Here is a 27,805-nt window from a genome sequence, read left to right as displayed (position 1 = left end):
TCTGAACTCTTTCGAATTTCCCCATTCACCATTACTACATGTACAAGTGAATTAACGACCGTTTTATTTTTTTCTTTTATTTATTTTTTAATGATCACAGGTGTTCAAACAGATAAAAGGGTGCTCAGTCCTGCTTAACAGCAAAACACGTTATATTCGCGAGAAAAGATTCTATAGAACAAGTTTTTTTGGATGCTACATTAAATCAATGAGCTATATAATGTAACCCGTATATACTGTAGCTCATTAGTTCAATGTACTTCAAGTACACCGTCATGATTTTTGCAGCACCTTCATTCCAAATTGCGTGAAAACTATTTCCAATCTATACTATAGTATGCATAAGCGGACGATCACGATCCCGTGAGGGCAAAGGGAAAACAAAAAACGAACACATACATGCATATGCACACGCACGCACACATACAAACACATTGCTTGTTTACGTCTGTGGTATGTATGATTATAAGTGGCATATTCGAACCAACGTAAAATAAATAATTGATTATGAATATGAAAATAAATATAATATCCGTCTGTTTATGATTAGACTCTTCTGAATGATGTAATAAAAGAACTTGTTAAGTGTTTGTCCCGTATTGGCTCGTTTGTCAACTGGGTATTTCGAAAAATGAGTAAATAAACCGCAGATGAAACCTTTTACGGCAGACAATATCATTTAACTACAACAATATTTTGAGAGCTATCAGCCATCTTCATATATATATATATATATATATATATATATATATATATATATATATATATATATATATATAACTCAGCCCCTGATGAATCCACGAAGAGTCTTCCCATAACTCAACGCTAATGGCCATTTGATGGGAACCAATATTTGTTCAGATCCACTACCAGTCTAACCCTTCTTTGTGCAATGACAAGCGGGGACTATTTTCGGAGTAGAACTGCGAAAACCATCGACGATATCTTGCAATACGCTCGTCTGCCCGAGATTTCACGAGGAGTGGCTTATTTTCGAATTTCTTGTTGTTCCAAATCATAATGTCGCGTTCAACCTAAAAGGGAATAACCAAACATTAGTCTTTTGTCTTTGTCATTATCCTGTATATTTCGTCACTTGATAAAACTATTAAAGACTTTTGTTAGACAGTATCTTTAAATACTGAATCAAAGCTGAAAAAAACATCTACTAGACCATTATGTGTCCTGCACTTTTTTCATTGTCAATTTTGTATTTTAAAGACAGAGAGACAGAGAGAGAGAGAGAGAGAGAGTCCATAGCATCTGTTAAAAGCCAAGGCTTTTCTAAACGTTTCACCTGGTATGCCTCTCCCAGAAGAAACGCACTGGCTACAGGCATTGGCATCCATCTGCTGGCAAAGAGCGTGTGCGTCAGTTTCTGTACCAAAGGCTCTATTGGTGTCAGGGTCTGTATGTAAACTCCGTAAAAACACGCAGCTTGAAATTCTAAGTAAACCAAGCCAGGTCCAATCTAGAAATGATATATATATATATATATATATATATATATATATATATATATATATAGTATATCTTGTATATAAAATAATTCATTATTGAGATAAGCAACACAATAACGAAATACATATATGTGAATCACAATATATTCCAGTAGGGAGAAAGGAAACCAACTGGGAAAGATGAGCGGAGCGACCCTCCAAGGTCCCCCCCCCAAACACCCTAAACATGTTATTTTTTTTTATCAAACATTCACTTTAGACTGATTTTGGGAAAATGCTCGTTGGGTGACATATTGGTAATGTAGTGGCCATATTGGTCATCTATTGGAGTCTTGCATATGTGCATGTATGTATTTTGTGCGCTTGTGCGTGCATTTGTGTCTGACTCTTTATCTTTACAAGCTTGAGTAAATAGAACGGACCGACGCCCATAATATATAATTTCGCCTTTACACAGAAAAAGGTCAAGATCAAATGCCAGTTTTTACAACAAAGGCCACAATATGACTGTGTCCTACCTGTCTTGCGTTGACTCTCATCTCCAACCCAGGTAGTTTACGGTCTAATATGGACAGTTTGTGGCCGAGCTCGAGGCATGCGATGTGGGTATTGGGTTCGGGTAATGGCTGCCATTCTGCCTGCCAGTTGTGTTTTGCAAACTCCCACAGTTTACTGTACATATACCGCAAGTCGACGCCACTCAATATGCAGGGACCGTGGACCTGTGCAAGGTGCATCTGATCGGCGCCGTTCTCAGGAATGTCCTGTAAAGAGTTTATGTTATGATCAATTTCAATATACAGTACGCATATTTCTGTATATATGTACACTGTATCTTTATATTCAACTTTGGCAAATTTGCAATTCGCTTCTCATAGTTTATAGTTAACTGCCAAGAGGTTAACTGCTGAGTGACATGAATGATTTAAAATTGAGTAATTCTGTTTTGGTCAAAAGAGAATTATTTTCAAACAAACCAGATCTTTGGGTTTAACTACGTCTTATTACTGCTTTTTCAACTTACTTGAATATGAGTATTAACAAAATATTGATTTCGTCCTTTGTATACCCAGTGTCCACTCTCGACTTGGTCTATCTCTGGTGGCAGCCAGGTGGGTTCCACGCCCTCGGCATGGTACCACACGAATACATGGCCACTCCTCTCCAGAACAGGCCACGATTTTACCTTGGCCTTGTCAGGCACTGAAGGTGAGGGAACACATAAATTAAGTTTAATTAATGTTTTAGATGAAGTACACAAAAATATTGATCGCCAGAGTGAGAGCCAGTGAGAAAGAGTCAGGTATGAATAAGAGTCAGATAAAAGACTTGGAGTCAATCAATTCAGATGGATAATGTTATGATATTAACACTCTCTCTCTCTCTCTCTCACTTGATCAAGTGTTTGTGATTAGGTAGATAAGTTTGTAAAAAAATCAACCTCACCTTTCTCGCAGTAAGGAATGTGTGTACATTTGCCATCGTCCCCTCGGAATCTCCAGCCGTGAAAGGGGCATTCGATGCAGTCCCCTATCACACGGCCGCCCACCGCCAAGTTAGCCCCCATGTGAGAGCAGTACGCGTCCACCGCGTGTGCTGATCCGTTCTCGTCTCTAAAAACGGCAAAGTTTTCACCTTAAAAATAAAAAGAAAGAAAAATTGTGTATTCCTATTTTGGTCAAACGGCGAACTTATGAGCAATAAACAACTAACGCGTTGTGCTAGTTGAGATGATGAACCTCATTGTCACCAATGTCGCATTTTATCTTGTGTTTTCCTCGCACTTATATTTTTCGCATTTCGTAAAAAAAAGTAACGTGTTTCAATGAATGGAGTTCTTTAGATTTCCAAACTCCACAGAAACTTTATTAAATCTGAAGGATTTTTCTTGTTATGTTCTTAGAAAGAGTTAAAGAATATTGTATAAGATCTATATTGTACAGGGACTAAAATAAGTTAATATGCCAAGATAGGCCCTATTCGTTCAACGCATTGATAACTAAAAATAAGATTTTTTTTCTCTTTGCTGTCAAAGTGAAATATAAGTCAGTTGATATTCCGTAAACCGAACATCCAAATGAATATCTTGTTGTGATAGAATCCAACAAGGATTTTTCAGAGAAATGACGTTTTCGCCGAACTGGACATCTGGCGGAGAGTAGGAATCCGTGACAAGGGTCTTGTTTTCAATTGTAATAAACTCCAAAGAAGTCATCTTGAAACACGTGGACACATTCTGCGTGTTTTTGACAATCACGGCGGTGACGTATTTTATGAACACGTGCAAGTAGGCTTCCCGAGCGTTGCTCACTATCAGAACTGCTTATACGACTGTTAGTTTTCAGCCCTGAATCGAGTAAAGCAAAAAAAGAATTTTCCAGCTATGAAAATAGTCAGTTCATGCTAGGCAAAAGTGATAGCATTGCCTTCCTACTTAATGCGCATATTCGGTTCACATCTTTTTAAAATGAAATATTAAAGGTGAATTAGACGATGTTTACATAAAACGAAAGCCTTTTTTGTGAAGAATTGCTTTTTTATGGTTCAGATATGGCAATTTTAGTGCATTGAGGTTGCACCAGTGCAGATGAAAATTGCAATCGCACACGGCGGTCTATAAATTTGAGAGATAATGAACGGACTAAAGGAAGAGCATGCGCATTAAATATATTGAGTGAACGGAAAAGGTAAAGCTGACACTGAGCATTCAGTTACAAGTATCTAAGCAAAATATAAATCTGTTTTCATGCATTTCACGCCAATAAATCACCGCTTTGCATTTGTTACAAATCGCTTTTGAATCCAATATCTAAAACATGAAAACCCACAAAGGAAAGGAAATAAACATTTAGCTTCACCCCGGTGATATTGGATGGCGGTAAACGTGCTTTGTTACATGTTTTAATGTTCGCTCTACTTGCGTTTGCCGCTGGGTAACATTTCATAATAATGGCTCACTAGTACTCACATTCAATCAAACCTTGTCGTTTTCATTGTAGCATATAACCGCATTGGAAAAAAGAGCTAGATTCGGATTGAGAGGTTCAATAAAAATGGCATCTTCATTGATGTTGGGAATTAAATAATCAAGCCCACACACACACATACAGGTGCATAAAAAGGATAATCTGCTATTGAATAAAACCCGGATTAATTCCAAATCCCCCATTGTTAGAGCAGCAGGATTCCCTGCTGTGAATTGGCTGTAAGCAGGCGAAAAGACAGCTTATATCAAAGCCCTTGATATTTCAATAGATCTCCGGTTTTTCATTGTAATTTTTGTAACAGTGGTAATAACTGAAATACTCCAGGGCATTCTTAAAGCCTTTTGATAATGTACGGGAAAACTAGAAGTTGTAAAAGACAAATAAGTACCGCACTACCATACCGGCGTGACAGTCAAGTGGAGAAACAAATTATTTTTCTGGCAATTAATTCTAATTCTCCAACTTTTTACTAACTAGTTCATTCAAGTACGTTATTTATAAATATAAACACTAGCTAGGTTCATTTGGAATGTCCTTCAGCTAATACTACAACTAAACATCGCTCATACCAACGTTTAAAACCATTTATTCAAATGATGAACACCAAAAGTCTGTAGCCTATCACTGTCATTTATTTATTGATTTATTATATATCAACACTTTATTTATTTAGTTATGTATCCATTTATTATTATTTTTTGTAATACTTAATGACTTGAATATAATTTGAACTTTGTAATAATAAAACAATTCAAGTCCTATTCTTACTGTTATTTTAGTTACTGTATATTACTTCTGACTTCATTACATCGGTTTGGGGGGGGGGGGCAAAAACTAAAGTCAGGAGTCACATTCTATTTTCCCTTAATTCAACATTTGCTTGTTTGTTTGTTTGCACTTATGTACCATATCTTGCAATATTTGTATAGCAATACAAGGTAACGTTTCTAGTATAAAGCTTTGGCACGGACGACCAGTGGACTGCAATATCCTAATATAACACGAGGCGGTGGGACCGGGAGCACGCAATATAACAAACCCGCACGTTTGCTTAGCTTCTCCGCCAAAAAATGTCCTTTCTGACCTTGCCATCCCCACAAATTAATGCTGCTGCTGTGACCCAAACAAATTCCCTACAATTACAGAACACAAAACGAGCGCTTGCTATGATGGATTGTTCTTACAGACGATTGATCGCACAGTAGGCTGCTACGTGACCTTTACCTTTGGCTTTCAGAAACCCACCACAGGCACGCAATGGTGGTATTACACCCCGAGAGTCAAGCAAACTTTTCGTCAGAGAGACTGGGTCCATCCATCCATCCCGATCCATCCATCCTTCCATCCATTCATTCATTCATCCAAACTAACAAACTTAAATAGTCACATCAGAAAAAATAACCCATTTAATCTTATTAAGTAACAGTGATTCAAATTTCAATCAAAAATAAAATAAAAAGTATATTGATACGTAACCACCACGACAGTGATGCATTTGATAGCAATAAACTTTCCTTATCCTTAAACTGGATATACTTCACACCGTCCTCAAGAGAAAAACGTGCTGGTACTCTTCCTCTGCAACTCAAGTTCAAATTAAGACCCGAGGCTGCAATCCGCACCATTTCAAAATTAATATTTTAATATTATTTGAAAAAAAAAACATATTCAGGACTGTATATCGAAAGGAAACACTATAAATGCACATCGTCTGGTTCGCTCAGGGCAGCCTACATTAACTAATCTACAGTTAGCCTTTTCATCTTCCGACAGTTGATTGATTGTTGTTTTGCGAAATGATTTTAATATAAATAATATTTACTTTGAATTCTCACTTCAGAAAAAATAGACACGTGCTCGAATCCATGACCAACCCTACCCCGCGAGTGCTGTCTCGGCGTCACATGTTTATCGACACATGTTGCACGTTCATATACACAACGTTTCCCGTCGGATGCAGGTGCCGTCTTTCCAGGATTCCAAAGTGTCGTGCTGTTTATTGACATGTAAGAAGAAAAAACAGACCCGACCACTTATCCTACAAATTGTAAAAGCACTCCAAGTTAAGTCTACATTTTATCGGATTTTTTTCCTTCGGATTTCTTTTCATTTTAACAAAATATTTGGCACAAACTTGGGCCAAACAGTGTATTTTTAAAGTCGCATTCACTTCAGTCTTCTCATTAAAAAGACGCCCTAAACAACTTTCAAAGACGAAAAGGCGGATTCAGAGAGAGAAACAGCGAGAAAGAGAGAGAGAGACTCTTAACATCATAAGCTTACTGTCACATATTATCAACACACCGTTCAAAGCCTCATTTTTTATCAAATTTCATATAACATGCCGCTGCTCTACTCCACATAATCTGCATGGGGAAATATCTGTTATTTGTCAGTTGTCCAGGATGTTTTTATTAGGTACGTGACGTCTTTCGGCATAAGAGCCCTCAATTTCAGCGAAAACCATAATCGATTAATATCCCGTTCAGTTGTTTCATAAGCTCGCTCAAGGAAGTAGGTATCACATGCACTGTCAAACATGATATGTTGTCATTACTCAGCATTATATCATACACTGTGGGCTGACAGTTGATGAGTTGACGAGACTCGAATTTTCAATATTGAATGCTGCAAAATCAGTTTTAGTGTCAAAGGCCAAGCGGAAGTACGTCATGGCAGTTTTTCCACGGTCGACAACAGTGGGCAGATGGTTCGTGCTGTAGTTTCGCACGGACCAGTAACACCCCATTTCCATAGATTAGATCGACCTACTTTAGATCGACCTAACTCCCTGGGGGTTCACGCTAAATAGCTGTCAGCCGGGCGGACACGAAAGTTAATTACCCTCTTACAGCTTGTAGTAGGCGGGCCGGACATTTAAGTCGGATTATCTGAAAGTAATCTAGTGAGACTCCCCGCGGGGATAGATCGATCTAAAATCTATGGGAATAGAGCCTAAGGGCACACCTAGTCCCTCCCACAACCGTATGTTATGCTGCGATCTTTTATAAGCTATAACAACAGGGCGTTGCGAGTAATTTTAAAGTGGGGTGGAGAGAGAGGGGGTTTAACTAAATTTAGTCCATGTTTGCAGCAACCATAGATATCGTCTTAGCAAAAAGTTCCTCAATTTTTTTTTTATTTTGAACTAGAAACTGTTGATACGATTAATGAAACCAGACACGCTGACAAGCTACTGTGATACGGCGTTAAACGTGTATGTTATGTATTATCTAAGGCCCTTTGGTGAAAATGCGTTTCTAGAGGGTTAAATTTGCTTGAGTATTTTTCGTACTGATGCAGATAAACACCGTAAACAAAATACATAATTTTCTTCTTACCACTTTAAGTGTATTTCCCTTTCCCTTACCCCCCCCCCCCCCCCCCGGCTCTCCTTTATACATTTGCTACCTAAAAAATGTTGTTAAACACTTGAAATAAATTTCTCCGTTCGCAACACACGGCCCTTTTCCTGTTATTTTCTCAAAAAGAAAACAAAAAAAAAGCGTACACCGCTTTTAATGTTGACAAAAACAAATTGTCCTTTGCCCGAGGAACTTAAACAACACGAGACAGTCATAAAATTATAGAGCAAATATCGTCATTATTTCAAAGAAATCAATTTTCTGGGAAGTTTTCAATTTTGTGCGCTATTTTAGCCACACTTTAACTCGCTTACTCTAAGCATTTGTGTGACAGAAAGTAATCTAAGTGAAATTATTTTGAGTGGTTAGATCGGAGACCCAGATTTTGATTTTTCACAGATATTCACAGATATTTCTCTAGATAAATAGACAGTCATTTTGGTCTGATGTCAGCAAAAAATGTCCACAATAATAACTGCGGCATTTGTAGAGGGTATACCCAACCCCACTCCTCTGCTAGTGCTACTGAGCCACCGTTATAGGGGTGGGTAGGGGCGGGGTGGTTACATAACAGCACACAGCCAGGTTGGATGTTTTCAAACAGGGGCTCATACTTGAATTTTGTGAACTTTTTTAGAACCACCTGATATCAGAGGGTAGCCCTCTCCCTCTCTCTCTCCCTCTCTCTCTCCCTCTCAAGCATACATAAACACTACAGCAGGGAGTTGCACGATGTTGAGAGTGGGCACTGGTCACTACCAAGGCGAAATCAGTATTTTGTTAATATTCATATTCAAGTAAGTTGGTAGACATAGCCGGTTAAATTTAAAGAAAAAAAGTAGTCTAACAGTCATTTGATTAATTTAATTTAATATTAGAAAGTGATTATCTACGAGATGAATTGCAGTCTCCCAGATATAGATATTCCAAGAGTACGACGTGCTAAAAGAATACGAAACGAGAGATATGCAAGTACGGATCCCCAGGCGGAGGGGGGGGGGGCATATTCCTCTGCAAATGCTTATGGCGTTTGAGTGGAAATACAAATTATATCAGTTCCAGACACTTCAGTTTGCCAAACAGACATATCAAACCCTAATTAAGTTGGCCCCTGGGACCTTCTTAACATCACGATAGAAGCATTATGTTCTTTTACGCGAGCGATCGATGAAAATCCCCGCATTTAACCCCTTGAGACTTCTAACTTGGACATTCTTCAATACTACTGTTCTTGGAAAATGGACGTTTGCAGAGTACAATATTCTTTCAGTGGTTTAATTGTTTAAATGCCTCTCCTTTTCGCCAATTCTTCACACTTCTCATGCTGTAATGGACCGTGTTAAATTTTACGATCTTTCATTGGGCTGACAACGAACCAACCCCCCCCCCCCCCACTCTCACTGCCATACCCCCCCCCCCCCCCCGTCTCTCTCTCTCTCTCTCTCTCTCTCTCTCTCTCTTTCTCTCTCTTGTTACCAAGCAGACTTTCTACCTTAAATAATACATAGTTGCCCCTATTGTTTCGATTCGGCACCCACAGCCCTTCCATGTCATTGAACACAAATACAACAAAACGGTACAGGGTCAGCATGACATGGGATAACATTACATCATGAGGTATCGATGTAACAACTTAGCAAATCGAATTAAGATTTTTGACATATTGATTGGCTCCATATTTCAAACAAAACGGACTTTTGTGCTTTGTGTAATCAGCACGTTGGGGATATGCAGTAACAATTCAAAGGCACCTAGGGCATTGTGCCATGGTCTGCGTTATGTAACTGTATCGTACGGTTTAACCTATTTTTATTTTTTTTTTCAGTTTTTTTGCACATGGGTTAAGGTGGTGAAAGGGCTGCGTTCACGTTGACTCTTGCACGTGCAGTTCGTACCACATCATTTAGGCAAGAGAAAAAACGTGACTTCACTTAACAAACAGCAGCTTATGTTTTCCACATAGAAAAGAAAAAGAAAAGTACAAGTGGACGACAGAGACGTTGGGAGGAATATGGGTTGAATACGACAGCTATGAAGGTAGAAAGATATTCGATCATATGTGCCTCCCCCTCTCCCCCCCCCCCCCCCCCCCCCCCAGTTTTTGTTGGTCTGTCCGTGCTGGTATCGACTCCGACTGACAAACATTTCCTAAAACACTACTTATTACTACCAATCTAGTCTTTAATTCAACACTTATCCATGCTATCAATTGTAATTAATGACAAAAATTGTAGAATCTGCTCAGATACTACCATAGCCATCTTTCTGCCCATGGAAAGTGGATATTGGAACAGTCTCATAAAAAAAAACGTCATATGTTAGAGTCATAACAGAGTCCATTATCTATTTTCACGAAGGTTAAAGTCGGAATTATATCGTCTAAATCGTCTTTTTATTTCTCCAGGGTGCTTGAGCGACAATTTAGTGGGAATTCACCACGTCTTCAGCCCGGTTGTCTGATCAATGCTTTTTACTATTTGTCTTTCCTTGAAATATGGATATGTCTTATTCATTCCACAGAGGTACAATCTCAGGAGTCAATTTCTTTGAATCTTTCTTTGAAGCAGAGATGGAGAAAACAAAACAAATAAATTGTAGAATAGTCTACGACTAGGGAGTGTAAAGAGACGTAAGTCAAATATCAAGTATCATAATTATCATACTTCCTCGATTGAAATATCACTGAAAACTTTTTAAAGTGCACCAAAATATGAAATAATTTCACATTACGTAGCCTCATGCTAACAATCTCACCTTAGGTCTGGTTTTGATTTTACGGACAAAGGGGACATAAATTTAGAAAAGAATATTGTCATTCATACAAAATGACAACATCAATATATTAATATAGTTGCGTAGATGGTGAACGTAAATTCAGGATTTCTCACTAGCACCTGTTACCGAATGTTTTACGCCGGATTTCAGGGTTAATTCTTTTTACAGCATTCTCTGTACGTATGAAATAAATGATACGTGGCTGGGATGTATGGGGATAAGCTGGCAATTGTTATAGACAACCCATTTCAGAGGCAAAAACACCTTGAAAAGTTACACGGAAATGCATTCAGTAGATAAAAGCTATCCTTTATCTTTTATTGAGCCTAATTGCAATACAAACACTGTTGCAAGTCCTGATTGTGTGATGCGAGCCACGGGCGCAAATACTCCCACTCACTGCGGCGAACTTTCTCCTGGACAATTAACACGGCAGGGCGAGCGTGTATTTATAAAACTTATAAGCTGAAAATAATTGATTTCTGCCATCACTCGACACTTTTATCAGAATAATCTTGCCCTCCTTTAACAATAAGGCCAGTTGTCTTATCTAATTTCCGTCGGCTAAAATAAATGACAGCATGTATGCCAAGCAATAAAGAGCTGCTAAGGCCACAAAATGTCTTTTTCATATTTCTTTTACAAATCCATAATATGTAATAGCAGAAACCTGCTATAAAATACCACAGATGTCCATCACCGTTTTATTATTCTTAAATGTTATGTTTCTATTTACATAATATATCCGTCAGTGTGATTCTTTCTCTTTTCTGTTTAAAAGATTTACTGCGTTTGAAAAAAAGATTGCGGATAAAAATATGGCGCTCTGCTCTTGAAATAGATCCATTTCTTTTTGATGCCATTTCCAGAAATATTCCTATGCGCTGTCTATTTATGACGGGAAATACATGAAGCAGATTTGAAATCAAAGAGCTATTTTCGAGTTCGCTGTTGGTCTACTGCAGATACATGTGATAGCACTAGAATAAAGTGAACACCCGATCCCCAGCGAACTGACTTAGACTCTCGTATTCCCTTTCTCTGCGTCACCACCATCTTACTAGAAGCGATGAGCAGGCCTGAAGCCAGATTGTTCAAAGAAGACAAGCTTCTTTTTGCCGAAAATACGGACCTTTCTACCCTCTTAGTGTACCCTACTTGAGATATGAACTAAAAATTCAATTCAAACCAGAGCGGACCTTTTCCAGCCAAAAGGACAGTGCTTTTTCGACTCCACCCCGCCCCGCACATATAGGCCTGATGAGAGTTTCCTTTTATAGATTTTTCACAACAAAAATGTTTACATTTGGCCAATTAAAACCAACAAAAATACCCAACATGAAAAGGCACTTCTTGTTCTGGGTTTTAATCTAATTGTTTCAATTCCAAAATATAAACAGAGACATGTCCCTTTTATTTAAATCAAATTCAAGCTTGACCACGCTGAATATTGGCACTTAATGCAACCATACGGCTTTCCTCTCTCTCTCTCTCTCTCTCTCTCTCTCTCTCTCTCTCTCTCCTGTCCAAATCTTTGACTCATAACACATGATGGATCCACGTTTAAACGGTCTATTTTCGACCATTATGGAGAAAAGTGCAACACAGGAAAACAATTACAGGGGTCTTCTCTCAGCAGAAGGCCATAATTGTTGTATAATTATCATGTTCATGAGATAATTACACCTGGAAAGTTGTCACTCTCGTGCCTCGCTATTCCCTTGTCACCTGTCAACCAGGCAGAGAAACAGAGAACTCTTGCAGATTAAAAAAAATCAGCCAACATCGAATCAACCCCCTCCATAACCCCCTTCCCCTCTCTTGCTCCCTCTGTCTCTCCTATTTCAGTGTACGTAGGTATATGTCACTTTTTCATATTAGCAATTATTGGACTAATGTTAATTCTTCAAACTCAAACAAATTTAAAGATTCTTATATAAACGCTTCAGATAGACTATATAACAAACGTTACTGGATTGAATACATTCATGTTATCTAAAATTTAACAATGAGAAATTCCTCAAGATTTATTTCCCTTTTAGATTAATTGCTAATCTATCAACACTCATCAATTATCAAAACACTGTTACTAATAAAGCTTAAGTTAAGTGATTGTATCGATTGTTTCCGACCTAATATTGCCTTGCTGCAGTCGATTGATACGATATGATGTAGGGCCTATTATATCCCACCTTTCCACCCTGTATTTCAGTGGAAACTAGTGCTGATATAGCGATGACACCCCAGACACATATGAAACCCAGGGTGACCCACCCCTATTCCTCCAGCGCCGCACACGATCACGAAATCTGTCGATTTATTTTCGAAACTGAGAAAATTATGTAATTGTAAAGAGAGGCAAACGGAGGAAATAGTCACGAAGTACAAACATGTTTTAGTGGTTCGTTGTGTAAAGTCTGCCCATTGCTTTATATGACCAAATAATACAAAAAAACACTTGACTGCCGCTTCATCACAACCACTATTGCAGGTAAATTGCTAGGGTAAGGGCTCATTCCCCGTTCACGTAAATCGATCCCAATCCGCGTGGACTCTCGCTGAATGCAACCAGGTTAGCAGATTAACACGCCTCCACCTGGCGTTGAGTATAGAATACATAAAATTTGGTGATTATACGAGTACGTAAATCTGACAGTACGTTAATCTGACAGTAAGAGTTCCCATGGAGTTGGATCGATCTCCGCAGAACTATGGCTTCATTGGGAATGTGTCCTAAGTATGTTTACTGCTACTGATGTATTTGCTTACAAATAACAACCAAAGCAGGGGCTATTTACACCGTTCCTTGACACCTGTCCCCGTTGTCTGATTTAAATTGTTATTCAAATACCAAACCTATGTTTTAATACAAAGTTGGCTAATCATCTGGCAAAATGGTTGCGACACGCCAGGTGCTTAGATTATGGTCACATATAATTGAAATAATTGTGGAGCGTTTAAGTCTGTGAACCACATCCCGTGATTACTGAATTCCCCCTTGTTAATTATTGTGTTTTTATCATGCCTGTTACTGTCACTGTCTTACTTTTGAGTGACCTTTTGATTGCAATTTACTTCCTGTATATCTACACTAGGACCCAATACTCAAAATATTGCCCTAGGTCTACAGTATATGATGTCATGGAACGGTTTGACTGAAATGATTAATTCTAACAGTTTCTCATTCGCTGGAACGCGGAAAGAGCCATCAGCCAGGAATGACTGATATACGGTAAGTGCTCTACTTTACGAATTTTTTAATCTTGCTTTTTGCCCTCTAAGATCCCATGCCATTTACTAGGCCTATATCGCTGCTCAATTTCTGCGATTGAATGCTGTCTGGCGGTAGTGAAATCACAGAAACAGACGTACATGATGAAAAGCCCACCCTACATATTGTTCGATACTCCATTCCGCAGTAATACAATGGGTGATTATGTATGGCCGTATTGTTTACATTCAGTGCCCACATAAACGTCGGCTGCACGTGTTCTCAATACTAGCATACAGTTTATGTTTCGATTACTCGCTCAACCAAATGCGTCATTGAGTGTACTCGTACAAACTATCTTAATTCTAACGCCAAGCAGCATTAAAAAATAAGCCCGCTTTAAATCGATGTAAATCAGATGTCAGTTTTCTTTTTCTTTTCTTTTTTCACTACATTTTGTGAACAGCTGTGGCATAGCGCAGATCAAGGAACGCTTTTCCAAATATTATGATTATAAATTAGGGACATAGGGACATTATGATTATAAATTAGGGAGTTAACAGACAAGAATGTATTGAACCGATCGAGAGCGTCTGACCTACGACACAGCTACTAGACAATTATATTGTTCGATTGATTAGTCCGACATTGGGACAATAATTATTAATTAATAATTAATTAGTCTGTTACCAAAATACTCATATCAATATGATATTTGGGGCAGTAAGGGCATTTTTTTACCTGAGATGCCGACAAGAAAAATTTAAGTAGAGGAAAAGAGACTGCTTTTATAGGGATTTTATATAGAACTGTCGACGTCGAATCTCTTCCAGCAAGACACCTGTTTGGCTAGCTGGCGATGTGGCCTTTTTAAATAAATGCCGAGTTAACGAGAAAATTCTTTAGAAAACAGGCTGGGCTATCACACCAACGTTCCACTGCCACTCGGTTCTCTCTCTTTGGGGCGCCGTATAAGAATTAATTGACTTTAAGTTTAACCCCTTAAAAATAAATAGGACTTATCACTTACCAAGAGCAACTACATGTTCAATTTCGCCTTTTTTCAATCGGTGCGCCTCCATCAACGCAAACCAGCCATTGGGGTACACTGGGGGAATATCTCCAATTTTTCTTAAGCGCCGCACATGGTTCGCCACTTCCCGTTTACTACGTCCCTCACTGCCGCTGTTCGTAGCGTAGCCGACATCGCTCAAATCCTTGACAAGATCCAGCGGCGTGAACAGTTTATAGTACAAGTAATAACAAATGTAGAGAACACAACTTCCGCAGAGTACACTCACCCAGGGAATGTTTTCGAGCTTAATGTGTGAGAAATCGTGATAAAACGATTGTAAAATCTCTCCCTTTGACTTCGCGAAACGATCCATCACTGCTTGAAGTCTGTTGAACGCGATAACGGCGACTGCCGTGAGAATCACTATGATAACCAAAACATTTCCCTTCATCGTCCGTTCCAGTTTCACGTCAGAATGTCTGGGAGGTTATATTCTTTCCGTAGCTGGACTTTCTGAAGGAACTCTGATTCTTATAAGTTTCACGGCCTCGTGTGAAGTCAGCGTAATAATCCTCTTACTCTGTACTTATCGTAGCAACAATGAAATAGCGTGCTGTGATTCAGGCCATATGGGTCACGTGACATCGACGTCAGCGCCATGAGTGGTTGGTATGAATGAATGGATTTCGTGCAATATGAAAAAGCCGTAATTTGGGAAGGTGTGACTACAAGCCTAAAACAGTTTGGTTGTTCCGTGTGCCTTAACAGTATCTATATCATTTGTTAAGTCTATCGAAACCTGTTATTAGACCTGGGTAAAACGGTGTGGCACTGCTATTTAAATTATGGAGAGGTCTGGAGCGGCCCAAACTCGGGTGATTTCGCCAGCCAACCCACGGCATAAATCGAAATACTGGATAACTTCCAAAGAAACCCATAGATTTTGTTCACTAATGTGAGAAGTCACATTAAAATGAAAACGAGTGAAAATCTGCATGCACTGACAAGATAACAAAGATGATATCCCCGTCGACAAAGTTCTTTTGCGAAGTTTTTACAACTATTTATTTTATTGGACCTGTTTTCTATTTCTATTTTGTTTTCTATTGCGCTAAAAATAAAAGAAATATTTCCATTAATCTTGAACTTCAGATATTCCCATATTAATTGAACGGCCCATTGTTTTTTAACCATGGAAGTTTGTCATCAAATCCTGGCAAGCAGAAAGGATGTATTCCTTGGGATCGGTTGTATGTATAATGAAGTAAAATGAGGTGAAAAGATTTTTTGAAATTATTATTTTAGTACAATTACGTTTTAGTTAATCACGTTTTTCATACTTTGATAAATAATGATAAATAATAAAGTATATGCTCCTGAAAACCTTTGGAATCAATAGGCCTCATAGAAACTTTATGGTAATGGGATATTCTTTACATAACACTAACGATCAAGGAACATGGCCTAATGAGAAATATTGATATTTCTTTACCTATACATTTGTATTAGTTATATATTGCAGGCCCGCAGCCGGAGGGGGGGGGGGGGGTAATGCCAGGAAAAGGTCCCTTCTGTGTAAAATTTTATCTAGGCACATGAAGGTTTCATGATAAAAGGTCCACTTTATCAGAAAACGAACTCCCCTTTTGAAAATATTGGCTACGGGCCTGTATCGTTTGTTAATGCAGCCAAGATCTGATATTAGATATACCGGGACTAGTGCGTCGTATCTATGCAATGTAATGGGCTACAGCTAACCCGGGCTGGTAGTCTGTTTTCCACTGATTATTTTCAACGTTGTGATAGGCCTTATGCTGCTTTTTTTCTTTTTTCCTTTTTTCCGAGTCGTTTTTGTAAACTGGGAGATATCGATTACGAGGCGACTTTATAGGAAAAGAGAGAGGGGGTCTAGTCACGTGACCTCTCCCTAAATTAACGCACCGCCTCTCTCTCTCTCTCTTTTTCACACACACACACACACACACACACACACACACATACTTGTCTATGTGTACCAACCGAGGACATCAGCACAACACCATACAACCGAGGACATCTTATTCCTTGGTTAAATCAAAATAAAAACATTCAATTTAGGGTAAAATCTATTCGAGTATGAATGTTATAAATTAATTTTTTATAAAAACTAATTTTTTGCTGACAAGAATTTTACATTCTAACCGAGGACACACACGGACACACACACGGACAGACACTACACATTACAACCGAGGACATGCATGCATCTACATGTAATAATGATTGTACTTTTAATGCAAAGCAAATTTTATATAGCGTTACTTTGCAGCAATTCACATTTTTATGAAATTCTTTCATATTTAAGGTAAATTCCAAAATAACACCAGAGGTGATGATTAAATGAACAGTTATACAATATTTAATGCTGGGCTTTGCCACTTTTTTAGAATTGAAGATTATGAGATAAAACATCAATTAATTTAGGAAAAGAAAGGATACTGATGAAATAAAATAAAAGACCAAAGAAATTCGTTTTCAAACATTTTATTTTCATAATGCTTATTTTCTATTTAGCACTCTTTTATTATCATGAATTTTGTATTTTGATAACACAAAGTGTCATCCATTGGATACAGACTTGAACAGTACACAATTTTACAATTGAGGACATCATGCCAGCAGCACCCAAAATTGTGCTTTCTTCCAATTTGATGCAATATTATTTAATGCTTAACAGCATAATGATCATCAATTTTTTATAATAAAATATTAGTATCATGAATATTCAGAAAATGTGACTAGCAAAGGTTTTCAGGTTCATGGAACTCCAAAGTCATACTTTGAAAATGCTAAATGTATACAAGAGAGCACTGTACTGAAATGCGTTTCTTTCCATTTTTAACTTTTTTACATAAAATAATACAGTTTACTGCCATTTCACATGATCAACTAAGAAAATTGTTGAGATGGCAAAAATATCAATATAACAAGTTTAAATGTCCAATTTCCTCCATTCCGAACATTGTGAATGATTGAATCTGACAAACTACAATGATACGAGTTCATTTCCATTTTGGCACTTTTTTTACACAATACAAGATAACAGGTTTACCACCATTTTTATATAATCAACTAGCAATATTGTCAAGACGCAGAAATTGTCAAACAACCCATTTTACATATCTAGTAAATTCAATAATGAGACTGTTTACATGCCTGACAATCAAATCTGAGGAAAACCACTTATATACAAATAAAAGCTGAAGTCCCTCAAAACTCAACCAATCAATCTTATTTTTAAATTTGATTTGTATATAGATAACATTGATCACTCTTGTGAGTTTAATGACAACAGGCCTATCGGTTCTCCCTGAAATGTGCTTACAGTGTTACTAATATGCTTTTACTAATAATCATCAGTACTGTGAGTTTCATGAAAACAGGCTTTAAGTTATTGGTTATCCCTGAAATGTGCTTACAGTGTTACATATATGCTGAAAAAAAAAAAAAAAAAAAAAAAAAAAACAGCATAACATTTGAAAGAAAAGGGCCTGGTCTTGCTGATTTTCAATCTTGACCATTCTTTTACTAATAATCATCAGTTCTGTGAGTTTCATGAAAACAGGCTTATTGGTTCTCCTTGAAATATGTTAACAGTGTTGCATGTACACTGAAAAAAGGAGAAAAAATGCAAAACTTTTGAAAATAATCACCCCATTTCCTCCATTTTGAGACAGTACATGATAACATGTTTACCGTCATATTTATATAATCAACTAGCAATGTTGTAAAGATGCAGACAATTTCAGAGAAACACTAACATATTTACATATCTAGTTAATTCAATAACGAAACTGTCAACATGCCTGACAATCAAATCTGAGGAAAACCACTTATATACAAATAAAAGCTGAAGTCCCTCAGAACTCAACCAATCTATCTTATTTTTAAATTTGATTTGTATATAGATAACATTGATCACTCTTGTGAGTTTAATGACAACAGGCCTATCGGTTCTTCCTGAAATGTGCTTAGTGTTACTTATATGCTTAAAAAAACAGCATAACATTTGAAAGAAAAGGGCCTGGTCATGCTGATTTTCAATCTTGACCATTCTTTTACTCATAATCATCAGTTCTGTGAGTTTCATGAAAACAGGCTTATTGGTTCTCCTTGAAATGTGCTTACAGTGTTACATATATGCTGAAAAAAAAAAAAAAAAAAAAAAAAAACAGCATAACATTTGAAAGAAAAGGGCCTGGTCTTGCTGATTTTCAATCTTGACCATTCTTTTACTAATAATCATCAGTTCTGTGAGTTTCATGAAAACAGGCTTATTGGTTCTCCTTGAAATATGTTAACAGTGTTGCATGTACACTGAAAAAAGGAGAAAAAATGCAAAACTTTTGAAAATAATCACAACATTTCCTCCATTTTGAGACAGTACATGATAACATGTTTACCGTCATATTTATATAATCAACTAGCAATGTTGTAAAGATGCAGACAATTTCAGAGAAACACTAACATATTTACATATCTAGTTAATTCAATAACGAAACTGTCAACATGCCTGACAATCAAATCTGAGGAAAACCACTTATATACAAATAAAAGCTGAAGTCCCTCAGAACTCAACCAATCTATCTTATTTTTAAATTTGCTTTGTATATAGATAACATTGATCACTCTTGTGAGTTTAATGACAACAGGCCTATCGGTTCTTCCTGAAATGTGCTTAGTGTTACTTATATGCTTAAAAAAACAGCATAACATTTGAAAGAAAAGGGCCTGGTCATGCTGATTTTCAATCTTGACAACTCTTTTACTCATAATCATCAGTTCTGTGAGTTTCATGAAAACAGGCTTATTGGTTCTCCTTGAAATGTGCTTACAGTGTTACATATATGCTGAAAAAAAAAAACCAGCATAACATTTGAAAGAAAAGGGCCTGGTCATGCTGATTTTCAATCTTGATCATTCTTTTTAATTTACTAATAATCATCAGTTCTCTGAGTTTCATGAAAACAGGCCTATTGGTTCTCCTTGAAGTGTGTTTACAGTGTTGCATGTACACTGAAAAAAGGAGAAAAAAAATGCAAAACTTTTGAAAATAATCACCCCATTTCCTCCATTTTGAGACACTGTATTACACAGTACATGATAACATGTTTACCGTCATATTTATTTAATCAACTAGCAATGTTGTAAAGATGCAGAAAATTTCAGACAAACACTAACATATTTACACTGTATATATCTAGTTAGTTCAATAACGAAACTGTCAACATGCCTGACAATCAAATCTGAGGAAAACCACTTATATACAAATAAAAGCTGAAGTCCCTCAAAACTCAACCAATCAATCTTATTTTTAAACTTGATTTGTATATAGATAACATTGATTACTCCTGTGAGTTTCATGAAAACAGGCTTATTGGTTCTCCCTGAAATGTGCTTACAGTGTTACTTATATGCTGAAAAAAAAAAAAAACAGCATAACATTTGAAAGAAAAGGGCCTGGTCATGCTGATTTTCAATCTTGACCATTCTTTTACTTATAATCATCAGTTCTGTGAGTTTTATGAAAAGCCTACTCTGAAGTATCGAATAAAAGTACTGATGGAATAAAAGTACTGGGTGGAAAAAATCTCAAAATTTAATAAAAGTACTGATGGAATAAAAGTACTGGGTGGAAAAAATCTCGAAATTTAATAAAAGTACTGGATGGAATAAAAGTACTGGGTGGAAAAAACCTTTACACCGCTCCCCCCCCCAACAAAAAAAAATGAAATAAATAAATAAAAGTAAAGAAGAAGAAGAGAAAGAAACAAGGCAGCAAAGCTGTCAAATGTACAGACAAAAACCAGAAAATAAAAACGCAGGAAATAGGATACTGTCAACTCTGATGAACTAATGTATTATGCTAACTGTAAATGCATAGCCAAAATCAAATTCCTATTCTGCATAACATTGGATTAGGATGAAAGTAAAATGTGTATCAAGCATTAGACTAAGTTCCCATACCTAGATCAATCTAACAGGATCAATCCAACTCCAAGGGGTTTCTCACTAAATTGCTTTCAGTTTGAGAGTCTTAGGATTCTGGCATGCCAGTTTCAGTAGGCGTGACAGACAACTAAGCCACTTACATTGATTGCAATTTAGCGAGAATTCCCATGGAGATAGATCGATCCACAGTTAGCGTGATAGGGTCTGGAAATAGTCCCTAAGGTGTCAGGCTGATAAGAGTTAAACTTTGGAAATGCCAGAATGAGGTACAGTGAAAATGAAACACAAAAAAAAAATTGCTTAAACTCATTAAAAAAAAAATATATATATATATATATATATATATATATATATATATATATATATTATTATTATTATTATTAATTTTTTTTTTTTGCTGTATGTCAATCCTAAGAATCATTCTTGTTACTTAACAAAATACAGAAAATGTTACAAAGTAAGAGTACAGGGCTCCTGGCAGATGGGAGTGATAAGTCACGACTTGAAAATGCCAGTAAAGCACTCTATAAACCTGCATTGCCTCAAAAACAGAAAACAATCACACTGGTTTTCAAACACAAGCTGCACTTCTGTCTTATGAAACTTTTCAGTAAGTTTCAGTATCGTAAGTAACATGGTTTTCCCTTAACCGCTATCCTGGCAGCAGTGTCCAAAATAGGGTTTTCTTCAACTTTCATGCAATAAACCATAATACTTAACAGCATAATGACCATCAAATTTTTTATAAAAAAATAAAAGTATCATGAATATTCAGAAAATGTGATTTGGGAAGGTCTTCAAGGCCATGGAAGTTCAGAGTCACACTTTCAAAATGCCAAAATGTAAACAAGAGATAACTGTACTGAAATGATTTTCTTTCCATTTTCAACACCTTTTTTAAAACAAAATGATCAATAAACTGTCATTTTTAAATGTTCAACTAGGAAAATTGTTGACATAGGAAAACTATCAATAGAACAATTTTCAATGTCCAATTTGCTCCATTTGCAGATGCTGAACATAGTGAATGATTAAATCTGACAAACTGCAATGATGAGTTCCTTTCCATTTATGATACTTTATTACTCAATGCACAATATTATAACAGGTTTACCGTCATTTTTATATAATCAACAATATTGTTAAGAAGCAGAAAATGTCAAAACAACACTTTCACATAACTTATTAGTTCCATAATGAGACTGTTAACATGCCTAAGAATTAAATCTGAAGAAATAACAATTATATACAAAAATACAGAAAATGCACAGCACTTCTGGTGGATGGGAGTAAAAAATCACATCTTGAAGATGCTAGTGTTTGAAAAATAATTAAAAAAAAAAATTAAAAAAAACGTAAAAAATTCAATAAAGCTGCTATTCAAACTTTTAATCTAGCTGTATTAACTTGATATTAATAACCCCACCAAGTTTGAGAAAAATAAAGCACTGTTATTCATCTATAGCATGTTGGCATAACACATTCTTTTTGTTGTAAATTTATTTGCAATGTTTAACACCATTTATCTGCACAATTATCACCAAATCCTAATTTTGTGACACAGTTAAGAGAGCTAAACCTATGGGACTTTACAGGGAAATCTCAAGGAGTGTTTTATGTAATCTCATTTAATGGCCAATTGAAAATTAATGAGTAGGCAAGTGACTTTATAGACCTTAATTTAATTAGTGATCACCCAAGGGACAATTTTATAGACTGCCATCCATACAGTACCATCATATAGCACAAAGGTGTTGCATACATGCTGAAAAAAGTGAAAAACAGCATTACTTCCCTAAAAATGACCCGATCACACTGATTTTCAAACTTGACCTGCGTATTATGAATATTCATCAGTTCTGTAAGTTTGAAACCAAAAGGTAAAATGGTTTTCCACTTATCGTGTTATCGGTGCTGCATATATGCTGAAAAAAGTGAAAAAACAGCATAAATTCCCTATAAGTGACCCGATCATGCTGATTTTCGAACTTGACCTGCGTATTACGAATATTCATCAGTTCTGTAAGTTTCAAGCCAAAAGAAAAAACAGTTTTCCACTTATCGTGTTATCGGTAAAAGTGCACGGCGACGGCGACGACGGCGACAGCGACGGCGACGACAGACGCAGATGACGGCTATATGTACAGACACAACTGTGTCTGTACATAAAAAGCTAGCTATTGATCATTGTAAAAAAAAAAATTCACCAGGTAAAATTCACTCAGTATTAAAATTTATCTTAAAAACGGGATGAGTTAAATTTCATAATTGTCAGGGGCCGAAGACCCAGATATATCGCACCTAAGCCGCCTCCGAGAGCCATACGGTTCATACTAGTAAATTTATTCTCAGATATAAGGTTCGTTTTGCATACCTGTAAACTCCTAAGGGTTTATCTTACATAGAAATGTGATTTAACATCGTTTAAATCATAAATCGGCATGAAATAATTGACGTTTGAAAACAGACACAACTTCTTTGCTGCACTTGAAATGACCTCCTTAGCTATAAATATGATCCTATCACCTTGCGACATTGCATCATTCGATCGATATACATGAGTAGTTGTCACTGCTGAAGGGAAAGCACGTCTATTTATAGAAACTGAAATCAGGTAACGCATGTACTGTTGTGTTCAGAGAGCGACTTCCGCTTGACCTACTTTCCAGTGCTGTTTGTGGAACAGTAGGTAATGAGTTGAGATCTCGATTTTCTTCTCATTATACTTCAATTTAAGAAAACAAAAAGCGTGACTTGTACTTGTGTAATTTCCCACCGGTACAATAGGTATTTAATAAACATACCGGGTGGAAGATTTTTGAAAAATTAATAAGCGTAGGCTACTGGGTGAAAATGGAGCGTACCGGCGGGAAGAAATTTGGAAAATTAATTAACGTACCGGTACGTTTATTTGATACTTCAGAGTAGGAGAGCTTAATTTGATAAAAAAGACCTTTAGTTTAAAAATATGAACTTACTGAATATATAGACATCTGAGATATAACATTAGTTTCAGTTTAGTCTGCCCTTTACAGCACAACCGAGGACGCGGAATTTGGTCCGCCCTTTACAGCACAACCGAGGACGCGTGTGTATAGCCCGATTTCAGACAAAAAAGTTGGACAGTATTTCTGATACACTCGTGGCGGGAATTTGGCCCGCGCTATACAGCATAACCGAGGACTGGCTCAGAATAGCGTCAAATTTCACCACCTAACTTGAAATGGGCCCCTTTATGCATTCCACTGCTTATGTCAACCGAGGACGTCCTCGGTTGGAGGTGTGTCCTCGGTTAGTGGGTTTCGGGCGGGTGTGTGTCCTCGGTTAGAATGCGTGCACAAGAGCACACAAGCGCGTGCACTTTGTTATTTACGCTGGACAGGCTGTCAGTCTGCTTTAAGAGATGAATAAACGGAAAATCTTTTGCACTGCATGTCACTTGTAACATGTCTCTGAATAGATACTAGTAGGCCTATATCTACAGGTAAATCGGAAATGCCTGCTTGTTCAGTGTTACAGAGGTCAAAACATGTCCTTATGGCTTTTCTCTAAGAAAATGTGACTTATTTCCTTTTGCATATCAACTGAATAGACCAACACACTCATTTCCTTGTCCGTAAAATATTTTGCCGATACTAAAAATCAGTAAATCAGTGCACGGACAAAACAATTACAGATACAAGCATCAACTCCCACTCTCATTATATATATATATGACAAAATCATCGTACCTTGGTCAAAAAGAAGATAATATTTTTATGTGTCGCCGTTGGTTTAATTTTTACAATGATACATTTTCAAATTCTGAAAAGTTTACCTTGAAGCATCGGGATAGGTTTATCTTAAATGCATTCCTAAAATCACACCAGGAAATCTAGAACTAAAATAAAATTGTATTTTCCTTTAATCCAGTCCTTTATTTCTATCCAAAAACTTTAACTAATGGTTTGGAAATCTACACACATCGTTAGTGTTAAATTGTTTCAGTTTCGGTTTTTCACATATTTCTTTAGAACTACCAGCAATTATGCATCTGAACAACCATTTCGTGTCTAATATTCTGCGTAATGTCCTGTGATTATATCGTTTAAATTTTATTTCCTTTAGTTAACATTAACAATTGGATTCATTTTTATCATATGACGGTTTATTCGTACCCTCTACCACGGTGGCAGATTATATAGGGAAAAACGGAAAAATCCAGACCAAAATGACTGTCTATTTATCTAGAGACATATCTGTGAATATCTGCGAAAATTCAATCTGTCGCTCTGGTAGAGGGTAGTGTATTCGTATTAGTGAGATCTCCCAAATGCTAGCCAAGCTGTAAAAGTATTTCCGAACACATGTGAGAGCATAATGATGCAAGATGTTCTTGTCAAAGGTCATGAGACGGAAGCCCTTTTTCACCTAAATAACCACTTTTATATGAATTTCAATTGATCTCAACTTGTCATTTTTCCATTGAATTCCAATGGTTATTTCCGTTTTATCTATTTAAGGACTTCAAAGACACTTTATTCGTCCTGAGTGTCAGATACACAATGAAGACAAGGATATATAATTTACTATAAATAGGATCTCCATGTGCATCCTCAAGATCTAAATGTTGATTCCAAGCAAAAGTGTGCATAAAATCCTAATATAGTGTGATGCTTGAAGTCTACCTTTTTTATATTCTTTGTCTTAAGTGTTGTGGTTTTTAGTAGACTATGAATGTCGTTTAATTTACCTTTACTATAGCATTTGGAGATTCTTTCTAACAACTTAGTACATTATGCAATAAAATTCAAAGAGTTAGAGGCTAACATTGTTTTTTTTTTTTTTTTTTTGTTTGAATCATCATCCTCTTCGTGAATTGAACATAGTGTGAGCTGTAATATATTGTGCACCTTTAAAAAATATTATTTTTATATAACACCCAGATGGTAGCAAATCTGAAATAAACCCCTCCCCATACTGTGAATGGGACTGTCGGTGACGTAAATCGTTTCCCGGGTACAACCTCTTTGTACTTTTCGATCTTAGATAAAAAGTAATTTCAAGATAACTAGAACTAAGTAGTCACCAATTGAAATCAACAGTTTGAGTAAAAAGCCGATGACAATCCCATTCACATAATGCCAGTAGTTGGAAATTACAAAATTCAGATTAAAGTCGTCAGTGCGTCAGAAGATAATCCAAACTACCTGTTAAGATACGGAGACCCCAGTCTTGTATTTTCCAGATTACCTTGAAAAGATCATTCAGTTTATTATATAGACACACCTGCTGCACACGTAAGCCGATATACATTTTGATCTCATAACTCCCCGTGGCTAATTAACGTGAAGTTGAATCTGATAAAAATAAATGGACCCTCAGAGATTAATTCCGTGGCGTAAGCTAGGTAATCCTCCTGAACCCGATCTCGGAAAACCCCCTAAATGTCGTATATGTAGTCATGTGCCACCCGTCACCAATAAGTTAATTGCACCCTTTGACGTGAATGTTAGACAGTAGTTTAGAGAGCTTATGAATGTAAATCACATTCCCCCTGGATATTTTAAGAATAACTTTGGTCATGTTGGTGATCTTTATAAAGTAAAATGAATTGCCTTTTTCGTTTTCTACCGGAATATCATAAGTATCTTACTTTTCCTTCAGTCAGCGTTAAGATGAGAACGCCAAACGTTGCAAACAACCTGCTTTCGTGTTTTCTAGGTCTGCCTTCAAAAACTTCTTTTTGAAATTCACTCATCCTTCGCGTGCGACCCTGATCATTTAATTTTTTTTAATGAAAATTAAAATTCTCAATTAATCATTCTAATTCTTATTATTATTAGTAACGGGAGATTATAGCTTTAATTCACGTAACGTTCAACTTTCAGAAGCACTACAAAGAACGTACGCCACTACAAGACGGTGCGTTCGCACTATACTAGGTTGGATGGCTTCCAAGTTGACCTCATTTGCAAAGACTGCCACTTTAATAAACTGGACGGAGCCGGACAGTATGTAGCATTTGGTCTCGTAGACGGAAACGCCCGATGTTAGGTCAGACTGATCTAAAGTTTTGTCGCCTTACCTCAATGAAAGAACACGAAAATAAAGTATTTGTGGAGTGCAGTAAGTTACATGGACCTAGTTTTCTCGGCCTAAACATGAGAGCAGTTAGCCAATTAAAAATTCAAAAGTAATTTTAATCGAATTTCAAACATTGTCCAACAGAAACATTCGCAATTAAACTCTGAACAGATGCGTTCCAGAAACGGCTAGTATATACGCGCCCGAGATTAGGGACAGCTACCAAGGACAGTCAGTAGGCGGAAGCCATACACAATCTGATTATCAGGTGTTTCATCAAAATCCGACCAGATATTTCTTATCCGACCATTGAAGGATTTAGAAAATCCATTGACGCATCTTGCTTCAAGTTTTAACTAGACCACAGAAAAAGCTGTTTAAACTATCGCTTCCATGTGAAGCTGCAATTTATTTTCTTGGATTTGCATTAATTTTAACTTTTTGAAGTCAACTTTTTAATTTTTTTTAAATATCTACAATATGTAAGCATGTTATTAACTATTTCATTTTTTAATATCTAAAATATGTTAGCGTATTATTAACCTTTGACATGCTGGACCCGCCAATGATACACCGTCAATTTTGACGGCCTAGGTTCACGTGACCATTATGTCATAGTTGTTGAGAAGTGTCACTTAAAAAAAATATACTGACCATTAGCGTGGACTCTCAGGTCAGATAGTATTTAACAGCAATTTTTTTGGGATAAATTAAACGTAGGCTGATAACACACACTATCTTTTTTTGTCAAACTAACCAATTTTATTTATGTATTCAATAGTTTTTGATTGTGGACACAAATTGAGCTGTTTTTTTCTTTTTATTGCATTTTAAAAACATTTTCCTCTAACACAACACTAAGAAAGGTTAGAGTAAAGCAATAAAACGTGTTTTAAGTGAGCACAGGTGACCTTTGGTTGATCCAGGGAGGGCAC

General features: G+C 36.7%; 1 protein-coding gene and 1 long non-coding RNA gene across 2 annotated transcripts; one reads left to right on the top strand and one right to left on the bottom strand.

The window, feature by feature from the left end:
- Nucleotides 1-41: 41 nt before the first annotated feature.
- Nucleotides 42-15,424, bottom strand: LOC106177872 (cholesterol 7-desaturase nvd-like). Its single transcript, XM_087009234.1, has 6 exons — nucleotides 14,829-15,424; nucleotides 2,907-3,095; nucleotides 2,485-2,663; nucleotides 1,979-2,224; nucleotides 1,298-1,471; nucleotides 42-1,034 (listed from the first exon to the last, which is right to left on the bottom strand). The coding sequence occupies exons 1-6, from the start codon at nucleotides 15,262-15,264 to the stop codon at nucleotides 867-869; spliced, it is 1,392 nt and encodes a 463-aa protein (XP_086865360.1). The 5' UTR covers nucleotides 15,265-15,424; the 3' UTR covers nucleotides 42-866.
- On the top strand, nucleotides 13,436-27,604 carry LOC147763098 (uncharacterized). The gene is made up of 4 exons (XR_015333520.1): nucleotides 13,436-13,819; nucleotides 15,966-16,087; nucleotides 26,675-26,797; nucleotides 27,053-27,604. It is a non-coding gene; the product is annotated as an uncharacterized LOC147763098 (long non-coding RNA).
- The last annotated feature ends 201 nt before the right edge of the window (nucleotides 27,605-27,805 follow it).

Source organism: Lingula anatina, chromosome 3 (assembly GCF_051362555.1).
Source record: "Lingula anatina isolate TDL-2025a chromosome 3, LinAna3.0, whole genome shotgun sequence".
Classification (NCBI taxonomy): Eukaryota; Metazoa; Brachiopoda; class Lingulata; order Lingulida; family Lingulidae; genus Lingula; species Lingula anatina.
This window is presented reverse-complemented; position numbering and strand designations above follow the sequence as displayed.

What these genes read in the sequence shown, in the direction of transcription:
- LOC106177872 (XM_087009234.1), bottom strand. Translation starts at nt 15,264, where the DNA reads ATGAAGGGAAATGTTTTGGTTATCATAGTGATTCTCACGGCAGTCGCC. An exon ending in TTGTTAATACTCATATTCAA is followed by an intron (nt 2,225 to 2,484) that starts GTAAGTTGAAAA and finishes AACTCTTTACAG; the next exon opens with GACATTCCTGAGAACGGCGC. An exon ending in TTCTGGGAGAGGCATACCAG is followed by an intron (nt 1,035 to 1,297) that starts GTGAAACGTTTA and finishes ATTCCCTTTTAG; the next exon opens with GTTGAACGCGACATTATGAT.